The sequence below is a fragment of the Plutella xylostella genome, chromosome 31, assembly GCF_932276165.1.
Source record: "Plutella xylostella chromosome 31, ilPluXylo3.1, whole genome shotgun sequence".
In the NCBI taxonomy this organism is placed as follows: Eukaryota; Metazoa; Arthropoda; class Insecta; order Lepidoptera; family Plutellidae; genus Plutella; species Plutella xylostella.
Window position 1 is genome coordinate 4,412,975 of NC_064011.1, and position 23,090 is coordinate 4,436,064.

General features: G+C 40.4%; 1 protein-coding gene across 1 annotated transcript in view; it reads left to right on the forward strand.

Annotated features, from left to right (window-relative positions):
- Positions 1-21,768, forward strand: part of LOC105385125 (serine/threonine-protein kinase Genghis Khan) — a 57,777-nt gene extending 36,009 nt beyond the window's left edge. Inside the window, exons 35-47 of the mRNA XM_048632328.1 lie at positions 2,131-2,338; positions 3,347-3,513; positions 4,045-4,225; positions 5,153-5,341; positions 5,715-5,807; positions 6,179-6,301; positions 7,654-7,750; positions 8,178-8,310; positions 15,654-15,726; positions 17,630-17,720; positions 18,095-18,197; positions 19,297-19,379; positions 21,576-21,768. Of these exons, the coding sequence (XP_048488285.1) occupies positions 2,131-2,338; positions 3,347-3,513; positions 4,045-4,225; positions 5,153-5,341; positions 5,715-5,807; positions 6,179-6,301; positions 7,654-7,750; positions 8,178-8,310; positions 15,654-15,726; positions 17,630-17,720; positions 18,095-18,197; positions 19,297-19,377 (1,539 nt within the window). The 3' untranslated portion in view covers positions 19,378-19,379; positions 21,576-21,768. The remainder of the gene's footprint in view (positions 1-2,130; positions 2,339-3,346; positions 3,514-4,044; positions 4,226-5,152; positions 5,342-5,714; positions 5,808-6,178; positions 6,302-7,653; positions 7,751-8,177; positions 8,311-15,653; positions 15,727-17,629; positions 17,721-18,094; positions 18,198-19,296; positions 19,380-21,575) is intronic.
- The last annotated feature ends 1,322 nt before the right edge of the window (positions 21,769-23,090 follow it).

The window sequence follows — 23,090 nt, forward strand, 5'->3', positions numbered from 1 at the left end:
GAAAGGACGGAATTAAACACAGAATGAGAGCCCTAGTAGACCAAGGCTCTCAAGTTTCACTGATAAGTGAGAAGGCTGCACAGACGTTAGGATTGAAGAGAAGCCAATGTAAAGGAAAGATATTTGGCGTAGGGGAGAAGGAAAATAACTGCAAAGGAATGTTAAACGTAGTTATTAAATCTATTCATAGCAGCTATACCATCAGCGTTAACGTTATTATTATGAATAACTTAATAAAAAGCCTACCAACATCAACCTTTTCAAAACGATCGTGGCCTCATATACAGGACATCAAGTTGGCCGACCCTAGTTTCTTCGTGAGCCAACCAGTAGACCACTTCTTGGAGCGGATGTCTACTCTAAGATCATGCTGGGTAGTATACTACGAGGAGAAAATGAAGATCAACCTATCGCTCAGCAGACGAAACTAGGCTGGTTACTTTGCGGCTCACTGCAAATCTTCCAGTGTAATGTAGTCTTACATGAGATCGACGACTTGAGAAGGTTCTGGGAAATCGAAGACATCGCCAATTCCGAGATCGAGATGTCTTCTGAAGATCACGAGTGCATGGAATATTTCCGTACAACCACCAAAAGACGTGAAGGCGGAAGGTTTGAAGTACGCATTCCATTCATCATCACGACCCATTACGTCCCCACTGCTGGGGCACGGGTCTCCTTCCAATGAAGGAAGGGTTTAGGCCTATCCACCACGCTGGCCAAGTGCGGGTTGGTGGACCCCAACACAAGCAAGCTTGTGCTGCTCTCAGCAAACACTACCCTAAGGGCCGGGGGTCGCTGCGCCGTGCGGCTCTGGTGCGGCCGCGGGACGCTGATAGGCATCGGATTGACGCTGGTACGCTGGCTTACCCGATTGAGACAATTTTACTATAATATCATCAAGTAATTGTTTAATGGTCATGTAAACTTCTTCTGCGGTTTCAAAACACTTTTTGGTAAAATACACATGGTCTATAAAAGTATTAAACTTGCACATCTTTCTATGGTTTTCTACATAATCACGCCAGTAGGTTTCAAGCATAGTAGACTTGCGGTTACAATAATCAATGGTTTTTCTTTCAGCTCCATCTTTTTTGATGTTGCTGAGCAGTTTCTTCAACGCTTCATAAATCTCAGTTTGGTTTAAGAAGTAATCCTCCATGGTTTTGGTGTAAAAGGATAGTTACAAATAGAGTTAAATAAATGATTTGATCTGACCTGGTTTTCTGGAACAATAAATCCCAAACACTGCAATCCAACGAAATTTATCACTGGTTATGCCTCGAATGCACTGAACTGGTCCCGTCACTGATCCGAAGCCCTTTCTCGAAGGACCAAGAAGAAAGTTAGCACCCGTCGCGTAGCTACTTTCTTTGGTGATGGTTAAAAGGGGTAGATTTAATGATATACGTAATTATGGTTCTTAAGTAGATATATTGATGTTGATTCTGAAGGCAGAAATTCTAATTTTAACGCTGTCAAACTAAAAAAATTGCTAGCATAAAATGACATTTACGGAAACAATCATAGAGTCGAATTTTAAATAAAGAAATTAAGGTTTTGACGTCTCTAAATTTAAAATTTCCGCCTTCAGAATCGATATCATTGTCACTGTTACACAAGTTAAAACTGGTTACAAAAAGGGGTTAAAAGAGGATATAAGTATGAGTACAATGGTGTGAGTTCGACGGTGGTAAAACGTGTAAGGTGGTAAACTGACCTAGAAAAAGACAATTTCATGCATAAAGTGCACTGAACTTATTTTATACAAACTAGGTAATTTAGTTATTGCGTTATTGCAATGAGCTGATCTATTCGATCACGCTGCTTCGAACAGTACATCGAAGTCTAACATTAATATCATGTGTTTATGTAATCTTAATTTAATATTTCTGTGTAACCTGTGTATGTATTGTGTTAAGTAAATAAAGAATTGAATGGTCCGCAGACTAAAGCACAAAAGTCATTATTTTTTATGTTTTTTGCCTTAGCAAGAGGCCAGGAGCATTGGTTTGATTTTGTTGTTCCTGTAAAAACTAAAGTGAAAATGAATAATGGCTTGTGTGCTTTGTTCTGCCGACCCTCCGATTTATCTATACCTCTATCTAACAACCTCCCCCTCTCCCGCAGGTCTTCACAGCCATGCTAGCCTTCGACTCCTCAACCATCTCCAACATCCGCTCGCTGACCTCCGCGTGCGTCCTGGACATGGGCGGCGTGCTGACGGCGGGCGGCGGCGGGCTCGCGCTGCTGGACGCGGCGAGGCGGGAGGTGACGCCGCGCCGCGCCCACGCGCCACACCACGCCGCCCGCCGAGTGCCAAGAGACCAGCTCATAGGTAACTAGTGGCTGTTAGCGAGCTGAGAGAGGAAGGAGGGAGGAAAACCACTCACCTAGGAGGTAACTAAGAGAGAAAGAAGGGAGGAAAACGGTTGTTTTTGCATTTTTGACAGCCGCTCTCTAACAACGTTTCTGGGGTGTCTAGTTACTCTATAATAGGTATTAGACACATAATGGAGGCTAAATGCGGAAAATAAGCTCGCTACGGTATCAATCTACCTCTGTCTAAGTATCTATCTACATCGCTCTAAGTATCTAGGTATCTATCTATAGCTAAATGCAGATATAAAGCTCGCCACAGTATCTATCCACCTCGGTGTAAGTATCTAAGTATCTACCTCGGTGTAAGTGTCCAGTGTGTCTCCAACATTGCTCCCTGAGTGCCGCGTGCGTCCTGGACATGGGCGGCGTGCTGGGGCGGGCGGCGGCTGGCTGGGGCGGGAGGCGACGCGCCACGCGGCCCTGCCCGTGCCCCAAGACCACAGCTTATAGGTAACTTGTGTTATGTCGGGGTCACCAAAACCTGCCCGTGCCCAGCGACCAGCTTATAGGTACGGTGTTGTGTCATGTCGGGTCGGGCATGGTCATTATTTTAGGATATTCAAAATCCGAACCGTAACTATCTACTGAGTTTTTGGCATGTCTTGTTTGGTAACTGGACAGAATAACTAGACTACTGCGTGCCACACCTATAAGCCTATACATGTTGCACGCATAATGGTAAAGTGTATATTTATACTACATAAGTATATTATAATCTGATATGTTACTCTCTATTACGCTGAATCTGTATGAGTGAGTCAGTAATAAACGATGAACTGAATTCAAAAGCCTTTCATTTTGTCAAGTATTATTTGGCAAGATAAAATTAGACAACTCGATGGTATCTCCAGTAATACCCATTGTACCGCTTAATAATTATGTTATGTATTTTTTTTCCTGTTACTTCATAACTTTTGTGTATGAACTTTAATATAATTCTAACCCCCGATTCTCCCTCCAACAGTAACAATAGCGGGCCGCGGCCGCTACGTCCGTCTGGTCCCGCTTCGAGCTCTAGAATGCGCCGATGTCGAGTGCGTTAAAGTACGAGACAGCAAGGGGGCCATAGACATCTGTGTGGGAGAGATCAGCGACCGGGCTATGGGCTTCGCGTGCGTTTGTAAACGACAGGTAAAGCAATATGTGTCAGAAAATATCGTGGATATAGGTACTGCAAAAAGCAATGAAATCACAAAAAGTAATTTTGCAGGGTTTTCTCTGATGAATGTGCGTGAAATCCTTAGTAATATGGTACTGTGTTATCCGCACAATCTAAACATTCTAATTTGGATACATTTTACTATCCCCTGTTATTTCATGATTCTCCACAGCCGAGTTGCTCCAGTCGTCCACCTATCTTTTGACCCAGTTATTTACCCCTCTCATTCTGAAATTCAATTCAATCTGATGAGAGAACGATGTTCTGTATTTTCTGGCAGAAAATGCTTCTAGCTGTAAGTACATACAGCACACACCCTTGCTTAAAAATTTGTATTTTTTTTATTTTAAGCTTTTATTGTATTTTTTTCTGTTAATTTGTTTCCTTTTAGTGTGTATACCTACACCGAATAATTACTTTTATCTTTATCACCCTTTGTATTATTATAATGTAATATTAGTGCAATAAATAATAAAATAAATCACCTCATTTCAAATCCACAGAACGCGTACATAGTAAATGTCTACGAGATAACGCGCACAGCGGCGAGGCGAGTGCGCATAGCGGAGTTGCGCGCGCCCTCTGCCGTGCTGAGTATACAACTGTGGCGGGGAGCATTGGTGCTGGGCCATAGAGGGGGGTTCGTGATGCACCAGCTACCTCCGAGAGACACTCCTCCAATAAGTAAGTTTTATAATAACGAATACTGCATTCATAGATATAGAAACTATGTGAAAAAGGCGGCTTTAAGTAACAAAGAGCACGAATAGAGCGTCATTTTCGTATTGTTTTTTCATAGTCTCGCTTTATATACCAATTGGCATCATAAATAGAGTTTACGTATATTTCTTTACCTGCGCGTCTTTTGTGGATTTATAATGACAAATGGTGCCATTTTAATTAGTTTGAATACGAAAGAGCACGGAAAGAGCGTAATTTCCGCATTGTTTCTTCATATCCTCGCTTTATACACCAAATAGCATCATAAATAGAGTGTATATAGCGGAGTTGCGCGCGCCCTCTGCCGTGCTGAGTGTGCAACTGTGGAGGGGGGCCCTAGTGTTGGGACATAGAGGGGGGTTCGTGATGCATCAGCTACCGCCTAGGGATGCTCCTCCTATTAGTGAGTATCAATAATTGCATATATTGCACTCATAGATTTTTAGAATCTGTGAATTCTGTGAGAGCTACAGAATCAAGTGAAAATAGCGGCATTATCGTAATTCTGAGCAGGATAGGGCAAGATATATCATGAGTACATTCGTCATTTACGTAATGTTTCTTTATCTGCGCGTCTTTTGTGGATTTATAGTGACATATATTGCGCATTGGATCGCGCAGAAAGAAACAATATGGTATGGCAAAATTTTCATAATGTAATGATAGGTTTAAGTTATTAAATAAATAAATAAATAAATAAATAAATAAATAAATAAATAATTCTGAGTAAGAAAGCGCTTGAAAAGAATGAAATAGCACGCGTCTTTCGTCATTTCTATATCGTTTTCCATGTTAAATAACGTGTTCAGCTTCCCATTATTTCTTGACCATACCACCCCAAAGTTTAAACACTAAAACCACAATCTAACCACCTGTTTCTTCTGCCCACAGCTCTAGTCCATCCCGACAACCAAGTGAACATGTTCCTGTGTCATTCAGGGGCGAGGCCTATCGCCTGTGCTCAGACTAGAGATGGACATAGGCTGCTTATATTCAACACATTAGCCCTATATGTGAGGGCAGACGGACATAGGGCCAGGGATATAGAGCTGATGTATACGCAGCCGCCGTTGCATCATGGTAAGTGGTATAATTTTGGATTTATAAGACAAAAGATTAGGTAGTTTCATTCGGCGTTCCACAAGGAAGCATAAGGTTTTAGATATTTATTTCTCATATGAACTAATTTATAACTCACTTAAAATGAGAAAAACTATTCTAACTTAACTTAACATGCATTCTTAAAATCTAGTTAACGTAAATCTATATTTAATTTAAACAATACAACAAGCCAGGAGAGCCCACAAAATAACCTATTAGCATTCTTGGTCCCATGTTGTTCCTAATTATATAAAGGTGCCTTTCAAATTAAACAACACTGATTTAATCATTGTACATAAGCAGTTGGCAATTGTCTACGGTTTCTTCATTAATATTTAACGTTTATTTTCAGCGATAAACGACAACTACCTGCTGATATTCACGGCGACGCACATCGACGTGTACGACATCGAGGCGGGCGAGTGGGTGCAGACCATCAACTTGCGTGAGTCACTATTGTTAAAAAAAATCTACAGCTATAGGATATTTGTTACTTGAACCTGTGGGACGATTATCACTCATTCGACTCGATATCTCGAAAAATAAGTAAAATATTGTGTTGCCCTCGAGATATATCGTGTGCTGAGTGCATGATGTCGAAGGAGCGAAAATCTAGGGCCAGTAAAGGGGAGACGTATATTCAACTAAATTCATTCAAAAATTTGATTGTACAACATGTTTTCTCTAAGTTGAGTCTAATCTACAGAACATAATATTAAAAATTCATAGCTAATGTAAAATACACATTTACCCTAACCTTATTCTAAGCCCTTTTAATATCTTAACCTCTATTATCATCATACTATTTCCCCACAGCAAACGCCCGTCCCCTAGACGAGAACGGCTGGCTAGTGCTAGTCACGCCTAGCGCTAACAACGCCTCGCCGTTTTCCTCTGACGCAGGACCTTATGTCGTCTATCTACATACGCCGTATGCAGGTGAGTAGATAGATAGATAGACAGACAGATCCAGATAATCAAGCAGAAATATAGACAGGTAGAAAGATAGATAGGCAGTCAGATAGACAAGCTGAATGATAGACAGATAGATCGACAGATTTATTATTCAGATAGATAGATAGACCGACAAATAGACAGACACACAGACAGTGCTAGTCACTCCTAGTGCTAACAACGCATCGCCATTCTCAACTGACGCGGGACCTTATGTGGTGTATCTACATACGCCGTATGCAGGTGAGTAGATTGATCTTGATATACAGATAGATAGACCAATAGACAGACAGATCCCAGATAGACAAGCAGACATATAGACACATTGATAGAAAGATAGATAGACAGTCAGATAGAAACAGAAAGATAGACAGATAGATAGAACGACAGATAGACAGACACACAGACAGTGCTAGTCACGCCTAGCGCTAACAACCCGTCGCCATTTTCCACCGACGCAGGATCTTATGTCGTCTATCTACATACGCCGTATGCACGTGAGTAGATTGATATACAGATAGATAGACCAATAGGCAGACAGATCCCAGATAGACAAGCAGAAATATAGACACATTGATAGAAAGATAGATAGACAGTCAGATAGAAACAGAAAGATAGATAGAACGACAGATAGACAGAAACACAGACAGTGCTAGTCACTCCTAGTGCTAACAACGCATCGCCATTCTCAACCGACGCAGGACCTTATGTGGTGTATATACATACGCCGTATGCACGCGAGTAGATGATAATTATTGATAGGACTTATGGAAATATAGATCATAGACATTACACATAGATTACATAGACAACGGGTGCGTTCCAATATAACTACATATTTTATTGCTCTCAACAATCTTAATATGCGGGGACATCTAACACACGGCTATCCGGCCCAATCTAGACACAGCCTGTAATATGGGGATCGGACAGCTGATATATTTACACTGATATATGTACACTCAACTTCAGGCGCAATATACATAGTTTTACGAAGCTTACTCAGGCACCGTATCACAAGACTAGTCACTATTCAATATTATAACGATATAATGCACATACGCCGACATACATATCATGTAACATTCTGATACAAACATAATTGTCTGAAATTTCCATACAGCAAATGCTGAGTGAGACACCTTTTCCCAAACTTCTTTCTCTTTCTAAATTTTATCCCCCCACTTGCAGAGGGCCCCCTAAACGCGGAGCAGCTGTGCGCGTCGAGCAAAAAGCGCTTACGTATATTGTATATACAACATAACTGTCTGAAATTTCCATACAGCAAATGCTGAGTGAGACCCCTTTTCCCCACCATTTTTTTTCTTTCCTTGCAGAGGGCCCGCTGGATGTGGAGCAGCTGTGCGCCTCGAGCCGCAAGCGCTTCACCGTGCGCGAGCTGTCGCATCAATCTGTTGAAGCGCATAATAGATTGTGAGTACAACAACTAATATTTCAAATTGTTTTAATTAACTTAGAAAAACTGCAGAAATCAGCCTATAGTTGTTTGAAATGACTAAAGATCCGATTCCCAATTATTTTTGGCTTCACCTGTATAAGGAGGCAGTCTGTAAAGTTATAATCACATAATGTATCTCCTCTCACTCCTTATTTTGAGTTGGGTGTTAGCAAAAGTTTTACACTTTCATATTAAAATCTAACAGACGAATGATAACGATTCGAAGAGCACACAGTGTGAATCAAATGAATATTCTCCGACTCTTATGATTAAACTGTAGCACTTATCTCTTTTCAATTAATTTTTGTAGGTATTTGTAAGCATATTGTATGTTACTTGTAATCTTTTTCATGTTGTGTACAAATAAATAATGATCTACTTATCTATTTCTATTACCAACAGATCGGAGCGTCGCTCCCGCCTAATCTCCGCCCCGTCAAACTTCGCGCACGTGTCTCACATGGGACCAGGCGACGGCATCCGCTCCCAACGTCTGCTGGACTTGCCCACCACCGTCGACACCGCCGACAGACAGGTGACTCAACTGTGACATCTCACACACGGCCATCTGACCCCAAACTAGGCAGAAGCTGTGTTATGGGTGTTGGAAAGTTGATATATCTATACAAATAAGTAAATAAATATGTGGGGACATCTCAGACACGGCCATCTGACCCCAAACTAGGCAGAGCCTGTGCTATGGGTATCGGACACCTACTATATCTACACAAATATATTTCTTTGTTACCCAAGGGGTGAAAGCCGCTTATTTAGTCACCTGCTTGGCACATGAACGTAGAGAGGGCGCTAGATTTAGAGTAAATATAAATATCAACTCCCAAGAACCAAGCTGCCCCAGCCGGGAATCTAACCCGGGACCTTCGGCATACCAGTCAGAGTCACTAACCACTACAAAATTCGTCGTAAGTGTTCACTCTAGTGTCCAACGATGTGCCCCGGCGAGGTGTTGCCATAATGTCATTGTGTCCTACTACAGACAGGAAAAAAAACACAAAAACACGCACTCACGCCTTGTACTAATGTACTCCCTTGCGTGGTAGGCAGAGGTGCATTGATGCACCCACTTTTCGCCAGAGTGTTATGTTAGTCCCAATGTAATAGGGGGCGGGCCTATTGCCATTTTATGGGCACATCCAAGACCTGAGAACAAATATCTGCCCCAGCCGGGAATCGAACCCGGGACCATCGGCTCAGTAGTCAGGGTCACTATCACTAACCACTACGACATTCGGTCGTCAGACAGACAGTAGTTGCTCTGAAATCGCACACAATATGCTCTTATAGCTGGTGAGCATACTGTATATTATAATGCGGCAAGTTACTTGGCGACCCTCCTTGCGGGGTGAAAGAAGTGGCGGGGGCGAGGTAGCACGACATGCTACACACGTAGAAAAGTGTGCCCGGATTAATCTCGCGATAGCTTGTAACTATTTCTGACGTAAGTAAAATTTTATTCTATGAGTGTTCCCGTAAATGTCATATTTAGCTTAAAATTTATAGTTTGACAGCATTAAAATTTGGATGTTTACCTTCAGAATATCTACCAATTTGAATTTATTTATGTAAAAGTGTTTTATTTTATAAATCAATTTCCATGTCACTTTCATGTTCACTCTCTGTTTGAACTTGTTCATCGTCGTCGTCATCCTCATCTTCATCATCGTTTTCATTAACTTCAATTATAAATCTAAGACAAAAACCAATTTATGTTTAATTTACAATAAATTATAAATAAACAATAACATACCTGTCCAATACATCGTCAAATACTCTATCAGATTTATAATATTCGTCTTAATTTTTTATGACATGGTCGTCACAATTTCTCCACTTTTTAGGCGAATAATTAGAGAAAAGCAACTCTAAGTCTTTTATCTCTTTGTCTAAGTTAGAGTCAATCGACGTTCTTGCGAGCTCGCCTTTCACGTACCGCCACACAAGTTCAATAGGATTTAATTCCGGGTGGTATGGGGGTAGGCGAAGCACGATATGACCATTTTTTTTCAAAATTTCATCAATTTTGAAATTTTTCTCTGTGTTTTGCTCATTAATTACTTTTATTAAATCACATAAATTTTGGTTGCTTTCCTAGTTACAAGAACTGACAACTGACGCACTGTCATATGGACTCTTCGTCTTTGTTGTTTACTTTTTCGTATCTGACTACGCAGTACCAACCTTTAGCCGCGTAGCATGACTGATCCGGTACGCTGTTCTACAAGAAGCCCCTATATTGAGACATTATACGATTTGTTGTTTTTAACGTTATTTTGTTGACGAATTATAGATACCTAATAATAATATAATGATAATATTAAAAAGGCCTCAACACTCATCCTAAGACTAATGGTCTCAGGATCAATGATCTCATGTGGGTCGCACTCAAATTATGACAGACTATATAAGACATGTGGCCGCCTCGGCTGCGCGGCCGAAACTGCCGTAACAATGACATGCAGTGCACGCGTTGCCCTTCCCCGCTACCCTCCCGCTACCCGCTGTCGTCTTGGGTACCTCGTCCCCTCCGCGTCTTTCACCCCGCAAGGAGGGTCGCCAAGCAACTTGCCAATCTATAGTACAGAGAGAGGCTGAAATGAAATACACTTTGCTCTTATCCATAAGAGCAAAAACATACGAGAACAGACAATTTAGGCTGATATGGTACGTAAAATGGCAGGCGTCTGTATGATGACTCAAAGATGAGTTCACTCTATTGGTACATTGGGGATCCGGGACCTACGGCGCAGCAGTCAGGGTCACTAGCTAGTAGCTACTACTCCATTCTGTCAACGATGAATTCTCTCTAGACGGACTTGTGTGTAAAGCGTTAGGTATTTTTGCGCCAAGTATACGTCCAGGAAAGTAAGTTTTTCTAGCACACGTCTTGTGTTGAAAAGAGCTAATTTCATGGCTTTTTCAGACAATTCTGACCTACTTTCAGAGCGTGAGTGATTAAAAGCACATTATTGCCAAGCAGGTGACTAAATAAGCGGCTTTCACCCCTTGGGTAACAAAGAAATGTAATATAAAGTCTAATCCCCCGCATTCTTAAAACAAACTGTACTGAAATACTGAAATACTCATTTATTCATAAATCAATAATTTATAAGTCAAAGGAAAAATATATGGTACTTTTATGAGTACGTATTACAAAAAATGTCACAGTAAAAAAAAGCATCATTCACATTATATTTCAATGTCAAATTAATAAATTCATACTATCAATGTCAAATAAATTAAATTAATACAGTATTATTGATAGATGTCAAGTTAATTACAATTAATACAATTTATCGCCATAATAATAATAAATATAATAAATCAATATAGGTACAATATTTGTACGAAAATATATCAAATCAAGGAATGGCTTTCACAGTCTGAAAGTATTCGTTAGTTGTATAGCATGCCATACCAACCAGTAGCTTTTTTAACTTAGAAATGAATATGGACTCACTAGGCACACTTTTTATTTCGTCAGGGAGAGAGTTGTACACTTTGGGAACAAGAGTAAGGAGACACTTGTCAGCTTTGGTGAACCTCCTAGCAGGTATACAAAGTTGATCGCGACGCCGGGTGTTAATATTGTGCGTGTCTTTTTTTTTGCTAAATTGTGGCAGATTACGCCACGCGTACTTAGCGATTTCTAATATGTACAGCGAGGGAAGCGTTAAGATGTTGTATTTCTTGAAAAGCTCCTTCGCTGAAAAGTCCCAGGGTACACCGGCAATTATTCTTATGGCACGTTTCTGCATCCTTAGTGCGCTTTCGCAGTCTGCTGCGTCTCCCCACAAGTCTAGTCCGTAAATAAGTATGGAGTGAAAGTAACCGTAGTAGGCTTTTTTTAAATTATCAGTTGTTAGAGATGGGGCCAACCTAGACAGAGCAAAGCACGCAGATGAGAGCCTAGTGCAGGTGATGTCGATGTGCGGCGCCCACGTGAGGCCGGCGTCGATGGTGAAGCCCAGGTAGCGGACCTGGTCCACCTGCGGCACCGCCACCCCGTCACAAACTACGTTCAGCTCGTGTCCCCTAGTTTTTCGAAGTTGGAAGTGCATAACCTTTGTTTTTTCAACATTCAGTAGCATTCCGTTGGCGGAAAACCAATGAGCTAGACAGCCAGTGACACGCCTGAGTTTAGATTTTAGCTGGTCGAAGTCATCGGCAGCTACTATTACACATGTGTCATCTGCGAACAGAACGTATTCAGCTTCATCAGACGCAGTGGATATATCATTCATTAGAATGAGAAAGAGACTATTGCCCATTATTGACCCTTGAGGGACAGAACAATTACCAACATGCTCGAGTTCCGATTTAGCACCACGAACGCATGTGCATTGATGACGCTGTGACAGGAAACTACATATAGTTTTATGGAAATCACCCTCGACACCGTACTTACTCAACTTTTTCAGTATGAGAGAGTGATTAACAAGATCGAAGGCGCGCGACAGGTCGCAGAACATGGCCGCGACCTGTCGCCCGTCCTCGAGCCGGCCCATCACCCGCGCCACGACGTCGCGAGCGGCGTCTACTGTAGACTTGTTAGCTTGGTATGCGTATTGCCGAGTGTTTAACAGTTTATTTTTGGTAAAGTGTTCATCGAGTCTATTGCTAATTATGCGTTCGAATGCCTTAGAAAATATTGGAATTTGAGCTATAGGTCTATAGCTCTTTTCTACATCCATCTCCCCTTTGCCCTTGTACACCGGCTGGACTTTAATCTGTTTGAGAGACTGTGGATAAACACCAGACTCAACGCACTTGTTAAACAACATACATAACAACGAGATTAGTATTGGTGGTACATAATCATATACGTGCGTTGGCATGTCATTTATATCCGTCGAGTTTTTACGTTTAATATTTTTGATCACAGTTATTAACTCTGATAATGTTATTGGCACAAACTGAAACGTTGGTTTTGGCCTGCCATCTAAATATTTATCGAGGAACTGCATAGCGACAACAAGGTCGGGTCGCGAGCGAGGGTCGTTGTTGGCCTCCACATAGAAGCGATTGAGGGCGGCGGCGGCGGCGCCCGCGCGCTGCTCCTGGCTGCTGCCGGCAGACTTGCTCACCAGCAGGTCGAGGGCCCCTCCGCGCCGCGCCTCGCTTCGACCGGTTTCAGTCTCGATCACTCTCCACACAGTACGACGCATGTCAGATTTAGGGTTACTGATCTGTTTGTTAATGTATTCGCGACGTGAGTTACGTAATTCCAGAGAATATTCTATCTCGAGCTGCAATAAGCTACTGGTTGATAGGCAATTGTCAAGTTTATTATTATGATTGGCTACGGAGTATTTCAGCTTACGCACTTCACAACGCAACTCTTGAACTTTTGGATTAGCCCAGGAGAAAAGGTTTTTTTTTACAGGATATTTCCTAATTGGAAAGAATACCTCATAGAAGTTCTTAATTACGTTGAAAATTGCGGTAAGATGATCACAAGGACTTAGCCACTTTTGGAGAACCATATCCCAATTATACAAACATAGGGCCTCATAAAAATTATCAATTTGGAGTTGTGAAAACAGTCGTTTATGGGTTACATCATTAGAATTAGCATGTTGACTTTTTATTTGTGCTACAATAATAACACCAGTGTGATCCGACAAACACATTTCCACAGGCGCTATTTGTAAGATATCAACATTAGGTATATTAGTGTAGGCATGGTCAAGACAAGTTCTACTGGATGAGGTCACTCTAGTTGGGAAATCCACTAACGTTTTAAAACCGTGTTGTTTCAATGTAGAATTTAATCTTTTAGACATTAATGTTTTCACTAGAAGGTCAATGTTCATATCACCAACTATAATTAATTTGTAGGTATTCGATGCGTTTAAATCAAATAAAGCGTTCATAGTAGAAAGAAAAATGTCAATGTCACCTCTATTTTCTCCTTGAGGGGGTCTATAAATACAGACAACAATCAAGTCTAGACCGACGCACTCGACAGCGCATACCTCGACGTGCATCTCCACGGACAGCGCGGCGAACTCCCCGCGCTCGATGGTGAGCAGGTCGGGCCTCACGTAGATGCAGGCGCCGCCTCCCTCGCGGGACGCACGCGCGTAGCTCGCCGCCAACCTGTAGTTGCCTATCCGGACACTGGTCAGCTCATTGGATCGGAGGAAGTGTTCTGTTATACAGAGGACATCCAAGTCTTTATGGGACAACTGAAGTTCACATTCAAGTTGAAAACATTTATTCTCCAGTCTATTGATATTTTGGTGGATTATCGATATGTTACTCAGTCTTGTGTTAGTCACCTTCTTAGTAACACTTCCAATATCAGTGGCGGTGCCGTCAATGTCAATGAGGAGTCGCGGCCGGGGGAGCCTCGACGGCAACAGCGGGACGGGTCGGGGCTGCGGCGGAGGGGGTACCGGTGACGTCACAGCGCGAGGCGCTCTGTCCCCGCTCTTGGTAGCGGGGCTTGGCGGGAAACCAGTCGCAATATTTAACGTGCGGGGGCCACAAAGAAGGCGAATCGATCTGTGGTAGCAAACTTTCTGGTATGCCTATAACGAATGCAGCATGTCTATTCGTCTTCAGCTTCCGTTTTTCTACTTCATAGCGATCGGATGTTACAATTCTGTTGAGAAAGTTTAACACGTTGTGCGTCGTCGTATTCGGTTTGAATGACCAAGCCTGTATGTACTTCAGTCGCTCGACCGATTGTAGTTCATCGTCGAAGCTTCCGGCTCCAATGCGTATATTGGAATTCCGTTGTCGATTAGTAGGAACCTTTTTTCGTTGAACTATTGTCCAGCCCTCCTCAGTAGTCGCAGGTAAGGTTTCCTGAGTCACGTTAGCGTTTGTAACAGTTGAGTTCGTGGCCACAGCTTTAGGCGTGCTCGTTAACTCAGATGACTCACTGACGACAGTCGCTCGGCGCTCATCGGAGATCTTCGGAGTATTGACGGGGGCAGCGGCAGTTGGCGCAAGCGACGCGCGGGCTACCGTCTTCGTGATTTTGTTATCACATCTAGCGCTCGATATTTCCTTCGCCTTTAAACGCGCTTGGCGGACCGGGCGCTGCAGCGGCGGAGTGGGTGCGCTTGTGGGCGGGGCGGGCTTGGGGATAACCGTCGGTGGTTGCGGGTCGTTAGCGATTTTTAGCTTAGATATCAGGCCGTTTTGAGCAATAACTATTGATTCCAGGGCACTAACTCTTGTACACAGTGTCTCAATAGACTTTTGTAGCACTTTTACCAAACTTTCGAGGGCTTTTGAGGCCATTTTACACTATTAAAGAATTAAAATGCGCGGAGCACTATTGTTGATTTGCACCCTCTGCCGGAGGAGAGGGGAGACTGAAGACCTGACTGAAGCCTATTGTAATGTCAGTTTACAATAGGCTTTCAAACGTCATCGTGATACGATTTTACATATTGTTACTTTATTTACACTCGTTATACAAGACTCACCCTTTACTAACGGTATCCCAGGATGAAATTTTGATCTCCTACAATAACAAAGCTTCACATGAACACTACTTAATATTACTGCTACTTTTGTAGACAAGACAAAAGACAAAGACATTTATTTGCGTCAAATGTGGTTCATACATTTGATGTTACATTTTATAATCAGTTCAGCACATTTCACCTTACAGGCATGAAAATATTTAGGCCAATAAAAATGGATTAATGAAATTTAGCAAAATACAATAAATTGAAACTTATAAAATTCTAGACCCAAAAAAATTACAATAAATTAAATTATATGTATACTGAAATAATTATTACATTTATTGTTGATTAAAAAAATAAAATAATTCAAATTACAAATTTAGATGAAATTTGTAAGATCAGACTAAGACGTATTCCGGTTTCTCCACAGATATACAGCAGTCGTGACAGCAGTAAACGCACGTCGCCTCTCACTCTGTCACACGGCACGGGCTCTTATAACGGTTAGTACTTAGTTTTACAATTATTTTCATCATCATTAATAAGACAGCAAGTTTCAGTGTTTGCATTTCACCACTCATCATCATTATCAGCCCGTATCTGCCCACTGCTGGGTATAAGCCTCTTCCCTATCACGCCACCTCTTCCGGTCCTGTGCGAGTCTAGTCCAGTGTCTACCGGCCACCTTAACAATGTCATCAGACCATCGGGCCGGCGGTCTGCCTATTCCTCGTTTGCCAGTTCTTGGCCACCACTCTGTGACTGCCCCAGTCCACCTGCCGTCGTCCCTCCTAACCAAGTGTCCCGCCCATCTCCACTTTAATCTTGTGATTCGGCTACCCACGTCATCCACACGAGTTTTACGTCGAATTTCGACATTGGGCACACGATCCACAAGAGAGATGCCGAGCATGGCGCGCTCCATAGCCCTTTGTGCGACTTTTATTTTGTGCATGTTGGCTTTAGTGAGCGTCCATGTTTCGGCTCCGTAAGTGAGGATAGGCAGAACACACTGATTGAACACCTTAGTCTTCAGGCATTGAGGGATTTGGGACTTAAGGACGTCTTCAAGTTTACTGAAGGCAGCCCATCCCAGCTGAATTCGTCTAGCGATCTCCTTTACCTGAGAACTTTGTCCAAAGGATAAACTATGTCCAAGATAGACGTACTCATCCACTGCCTCGATGTGGCAGTTACCTACAATTATGTTAGGCTGCACGTTTGCAGGAAGATTGGTCATGATCTTAGTCTTGGACATGTTCATCCTTAGTCCAACCTTCAGGGATGCTTCGTGCAGTTCTACGAGCATGCATTGGAGATCTGTGACGTTCTCAGCTAGGATGATCAGATCATCAGCAAAACGCAGGTGTGACATGCGAGCACCGTTTATATTGAGACCTCTGTCACTCCAGTCTATGGTCTTCATGATGTCCTCCAAGACGTTAGTGAAGAGCTTGGGTGACAGAGTGTCTCCTTGGCGCACACCCCGTTTGATGGGAATGGGGTTGGTCAGACTATGCATGCGCACTTGCATTGTGGCAGCCCTGTACAGCTCCCGAAGGATATCCACATATCTCATGTCGATGTCGCACCGATGGAGAGAGTGGAACACGGCCCAGTGTTCTACGCTGTCGAAAGCCTTTTCGTAATCGACAAACGCAAAGCATAAGGGTCGGTTGTACTCGTTGCACTTCTCCATCAGTTGCTTGACTGTGTGTATGTGGTCCAATGTTGAGTATCCACTCCGGAAGCCAGCTTGTTCGACAGGTTGGTATTCATCTAGCAAACGAGAAAGTCTGTTGCACAGAACCTTTGCGAACAGCTTGTAGACCTGAGAGAGGAGGCTTATTGGGCGATAGTTTGGCAATTTAGTTTTATCGCCTTTTTTGTGGAGGATCGTTACCACAGCATTATTCCAGGCTTTAGGAGTAATACCTTTATTAAGTATTATTTCACCACTACTAATTTAGTTTTAACTAAAGTTTTAGAATCTGAAATTGCCCATAAATAAAAAATATAATTAACATAAGGGCACTTCGTTCATTTTCGTGCAAATTTTGATAGAAATTGTGTCAGATAATGTAATAAAATATTACCGCTCATAAAAAAAAACTATTGATAAAACATTTGTCTTTGAGTTTATAACAATAATACTCTATCGAAGTGTAATTAGTAATTAAATATAAAATTGCCATCTTAAATTTATAAATTTTAAGAGTAGGTATTTAGAGACTTTTTAGTTTAACTTTGTTATTGTTCATTTTGTAACCCGTGCTGGTAGTGGGCGGAGTACCCAGTAATACAGGTTTTTAACCTAGCACAGGGGCTCTGGCTATTTTATTGTATTGTAATGTTTTGAACAATAAACTATCTTCATTTCATTTTTCATTTTAATCTCTCGCTCAGGCTCGTGGCGCGGCCCCCCGCGGCCCCGTGACCAGCCCCCCGCCGTGCCCGCGCCGCCGTCGCCGCCCCCAGACCACATGCGGATGGAGAGGTAATACAGCTACACTGATATAATACACTAGCTGTTCCCGCGAGCTTCGCCTCGCCTTAAAAAGTTTTCCCGTAGGAATTCCGGGATAAAAAGTAGCCTATGTTCTTTCCCAGGGTCTAGACCGCATGTATACCAAATTTCATTCAAATCCGTTCAGTAGTTTTGGCGTGAAAGAGTAACAGACAGACACAGTTACTTTCGCATTTATAATATTAGTTAGGATCATCATCATCACAACCTATCACAAAAGGAGGGTAAGGAAATTCGCTTTTACTGTATAAAAAACAGTGATTTCTCCAATGAAAGAAGCCAACTCCAGTAGTCAAAGGCTTAGGCTATCTGTAGGTACCTAAACTTGTTGTTTCTGTCCACAGGTCGATAGGCGGCGGGTCTCAAGGCAGTGGCTCATTACTACTAGAGAGATCCATCACCCCACTCAGTCTTGGCAGCATGAGTTCTCTTCATGATGTACTTAAGGTAACGTTCACAAATATATTTTACTAGCTGTTCCCGCGCGCTTCGCTTCGCCTTAAAAAGATTTCCCGTGGGAATTCCGGGATAAAAAGTAGCCTATGTTCTTTCCCAGGGTCTAGACCGTATGTATACCAAATTTCATTCAAATCCGTTCAGTAGTTTTGGCGTGAAAGAGTAACAGACAGACAGACAGACACAGTTACTTTCGCATTTATAATATTAGTTAGGATTTCCATACAATTTACAATTAATAAATACAAAACAAAACTAAAACTAACAGGCAAAATAACGTAAGGTAACGTTTAAAGACGGACAATGCTGACTTTCAAACAGGTATCCCTAAAATTAATGACGAAGAAATTATAAATAAAGTTAGTAGACACCATAACGATACTAGCGCCCTTGCCTTAATTACCGTCAAGTCCGATAGACGTATACGCCATAAAGTGTACTTAAAGCATAAATATTATGAAAATTGAGTTTTAATAAAAACAAAGAATAATTAATTAAGCTATATGCAAAATTATAGCAAGCTCGATTACTTATTAACAAAGTTATGATGTTTTTTTGCTCTCCTGAAAAGTAGGGTCGATGCAGATACGCCCCTCTGGCATGAAGCCCGCGATATGTAAATAGCGATCGAGTGTTAAAAACACAGTTTTCCTCCCGACATTCTCCTTTGACAATCACAAAAACAACACCCTGTATATCTTGTCTACCACCAGCGTTTGTGAACGAATTATAAGAGGACCTAAACAATTATGAATGTCAATTTCTAGTGTTCTGTCACATGTCTTTCTGCGTGGAATGGGATATACACTCACGGGCAATAAAAAGGTTCCACTGAGAAAAGCACCAAATTACTTATTAACGGAAAAGGCTAGCTTAATGCCGTCTTCGGCAATATTGAAGTAAATTTAACAGAGCATCAGGATATTACCAACTAAGGTAATATGTATTATTTACGAATTTTAAATTAAATCTTTGAAAAATTTGGCGTCCTTTGTTGTAGGCATTTTGTGAGTGGAACTTTTTCATTGCCCGGCAGTGTAGTTCTACGCATTTTTTTATTAATACACAAATTGCATTTGTCTTTATTCAGGTGGGCACAGACATGTGCGACAACTTGCAGTCTGAAGACAGCAGCGGGGGCGGGTCGCCGCCGCACGCCTCCGACGCCTGATGGTATGTACTTACGAGTACGAGTATAGTATGTGTACGGAACCGTACACCTTGCGTGACGTCATACGCGCCATACACTTATAACTGCATTCATACTAATATTACTTTGACCTAATCACCTAACTTCAGTCTTGTATCAACCGTGGAACTCGCAACTTACGCGGGCAAGGCTCAAAACCACTCATAAACTGTGTAACTACTTTGGCCATAATAAACTTACTTACCTTTAGTGAAGATCAGTGTTTCTGTGACTGTGCTTCCTAATACTACAACTACAACTAACTATCAACTACTACATCTAGTGTATGGGATTCTCACCATCTACTACGTGCGGACCCGTACAGTATGTTACTTTATACAGGGGGTTAAAAAGGTAGTATATCCTAGTAAAGCCTAGTTTCGCCATACTCTGTTAGTTTAATTTGTTATTTAGTTTCATCCAAAATAAAATTCCCATATTGAATTCTTGACAGATGTCCCTTGTTATAATGTAACAAGTGTGTAAATGATCTAACAGAGTATGGTGAAACTAGGCCTAAGGGATACTCTGAGTAAAAGTCACCTCCCAACACTTATTTATTTATTTAATACTTTATTGCACAAATATAACATAAGTGTACAAAAGGTGGACTTAATGCTAAAAGCATTTTCTACCAGCCAACCTACAGGAGGTACAAGAAAACAAGTAGAAAGGTGCAAAAAAAAATTAAACAGGAAAAACTAAATATAGTCACTAGATAATTAAATTAATAGAAATACATAAAATATACTTACATATTATACTATAAATTATATATAACTATATACATACATAATAATAATATTCAAAGAGGTACACGAAAATGCTATTTATCTAACTTGCTGAGAAAATGAGCACGGGTTAGTCGCTTGAAGACATTGCGAGAAGGAGCTTATTGTGTTACTATTAAATTGAAATCAAAATTTGACCCATTTATAAGGCGTTTGACAGCCACCTGACACCGTTTAGCATGTGTCTTAACTTTCGCAACACCCACACGTACCTACAGGGTGATTATCATTTCATCTTCTCGACTAAAAGGGATCTTATAGTTAGAAGAGATAATGGACAACATTTCATTTTCTTTACCCTATATTTTTATTAGCTATTCGGAAAGTTTATAGAAAATTAGTGGACCCGTATTTTTTAATTTTGTATATACATTAATTTTTGCATGCTATTTTTAACTTTAAAGTTAATTATTTTAAAACCGGAAGTGACGTCACATATAAGGCTAAATTTTTATTTTTGTCTATTGCCTGAGTCTCGAAAAAAAACATAAATGACACTGACAAGTGACATTTAAACTTTGTTTACATGCCAATCAACAAATGGGTCATTTTCAAATGACATTGATATTTCTGATGATGAAAAGTAGGTACTTATCATGTAAAAAAATAAGCAGAAGCATTTTTTCAACTGTGTAGGCGGTGGCATACTCTGGGACATATTATATAGAGGTCATCTCTTAATAATAAATAAAAAAAATTGTCAGAAAGTGTCAGAACAGAATTAATGAAAATGACCCAAATAAACAACAACGTCACGATAAAACGTCAACGTCAATCAAAAATGAAAGTGACAGTTACTTTGTTTTTAAATCTATGGGCTTTGATCATCAAAATGCATCGCACCTGATGCATGAAGTCATCAGCACTTTTTTACTATTTTATGATTTTCTCGAAAATGATACATCCAAAAAATACAAAAACATTTTTTTTGTGGCCTTTAGAGCTAAATCTCGAAATGGTTTTCGATTTATAGCAGCTTTAGTTTTTTGAAATGTTGTCCATTTAAATGTTTTAATTTTAATAGTTTCTGAGCCGTGAAGTTATGGTGGACAAGTCGGTTATAAATTTTTAACTTTCTTTAAAATACCTTAAATTACTTTTTTTGGCGTTGAATTTTTTTTTATATATAAAGCGATGTAAAACTATCGAATAAGAATATAAAAAATACGTGCATATTCCCTTTTATTTACTCGCTCAAAAATGAATTGTAATCAAAAATATTGATGGAGGCATAATTCTGAAATAACAAAGTTTATTCAAAATTATATTTGACCTTTATTTGAATCACGTGCATATTCCCTATTGACTATGTTGTTCTAGCTGTTATTTTATAAATTTACTTATCTTAAATTTATAACGATAATTTAACTTAAATTTCATTTGTTCCAGAACGCAGTGGCCGGAAGGCATATCGTCTCGAATATACACTTGCTTCTGCTAAGTACCTTTATTTATTACTGTTACCGCAAAGTGGACTCTATCGACGCCGGAATGTATGTAACTTGTTCACAAAATTGTTTGGTTAGTGACTATGTTATGGTAGAATGTGTCCCTACATTTGGAATTAAACTAATGTTACTTACTAATGTTTTCACTGTGAATGTGTATACAGGGTGTTGCAAAAAGGGTATACTAAGCCGAATCCTACATGTGCAGCATGGTATATCTAAGCCCGAAACTGAAATCAGAATTTAAAAATTCGCGAAAAAAAAAATTCATTTTCCATACAAACTTTGTTGGTCACGTGACTTTTTTACTACGGAAAATGATTTTTTTTTTCGCGAATTTCCAAATTCTGATTTCAGTTTCGGGCTTAGATATACCATGCTGCACGTGTAGGTTTCGGCTTAGTATACCAATTTTGCAACACCCTGTATACAGGATGGTCTTTTATCAGTGATGGTAACTTTGCTGCCTTTAGATATATCATTGATGAAATTTCACCTCGTATTCCAGAGTCAAAGTTGTTTACTATTTTTAGGCCGTAGTTTCACCTCTATCAATATTGGGTGCTGCTAGTAACTTTGAATAGCAGTTTCACCTAAAATTTGCTTTATAAGGCTATGGAAATATCTTGGGAACTTTAACATATTAAGCTAAACACTGATTTTTCAATAAGATGAGTGTTTTCTGAGGAATAACATTGTTTCTGTCACAACTGAATGCACTTGTCCAAAATTAATAATGCACATGCAGATCTTCACACCCGAATCATTAAATCGTAAGAGCCTTAAAAAAACACTTCCATTTTGCACGTTGTTCGAAAGAAATAGGAGTAAATATCATGTGTCACATAATCGAAAACAACCGATCTGTCAAAGATTTCTATGCGCATTATCAATTTTGTAGCACTGTACCTGTATTAGACAATGACAGCAACAATTTTATTCTTCAGATAACACTTATCTGACCATTGAAAAATCAGCCCTAAGTTTTAGTTCATAAACGTAACCATTTTGAGATGATGGTATGTTTCTAGGACTAGAAATCACGAGGTAATAGTAGTTTAATTTCAATGTACACTTGTGAAAACCTTACGGGATACATTATAAGGTCCACGAATGTAAAATGTGCTATTTAGGTTTTGAGGCTTTTTATGGTATGGCGCTTTTCTATGGTGAAAAATTATGTGGTTTTAAAGATTGATTTCAAAATAAAAATGGCCAAGCTAGCATTTGTGCGTCTGGCTATATGTTTTGAATAAAATCATGAAAAATATATTCTTAGGTAGGATAATAAATCAATCTTAAAATCCACACAGTATTTGGTTCCTATAAAGATTATTTATTTTCTTTACAATTAATCATACTTTGTCAAATTGCAAAAATCTTTGCAAGTTCAAACGGAAACATGAAATCGTATCTCTGTCAAGTCAAAGTATGGCTAAATGTATTTAAATTTAGA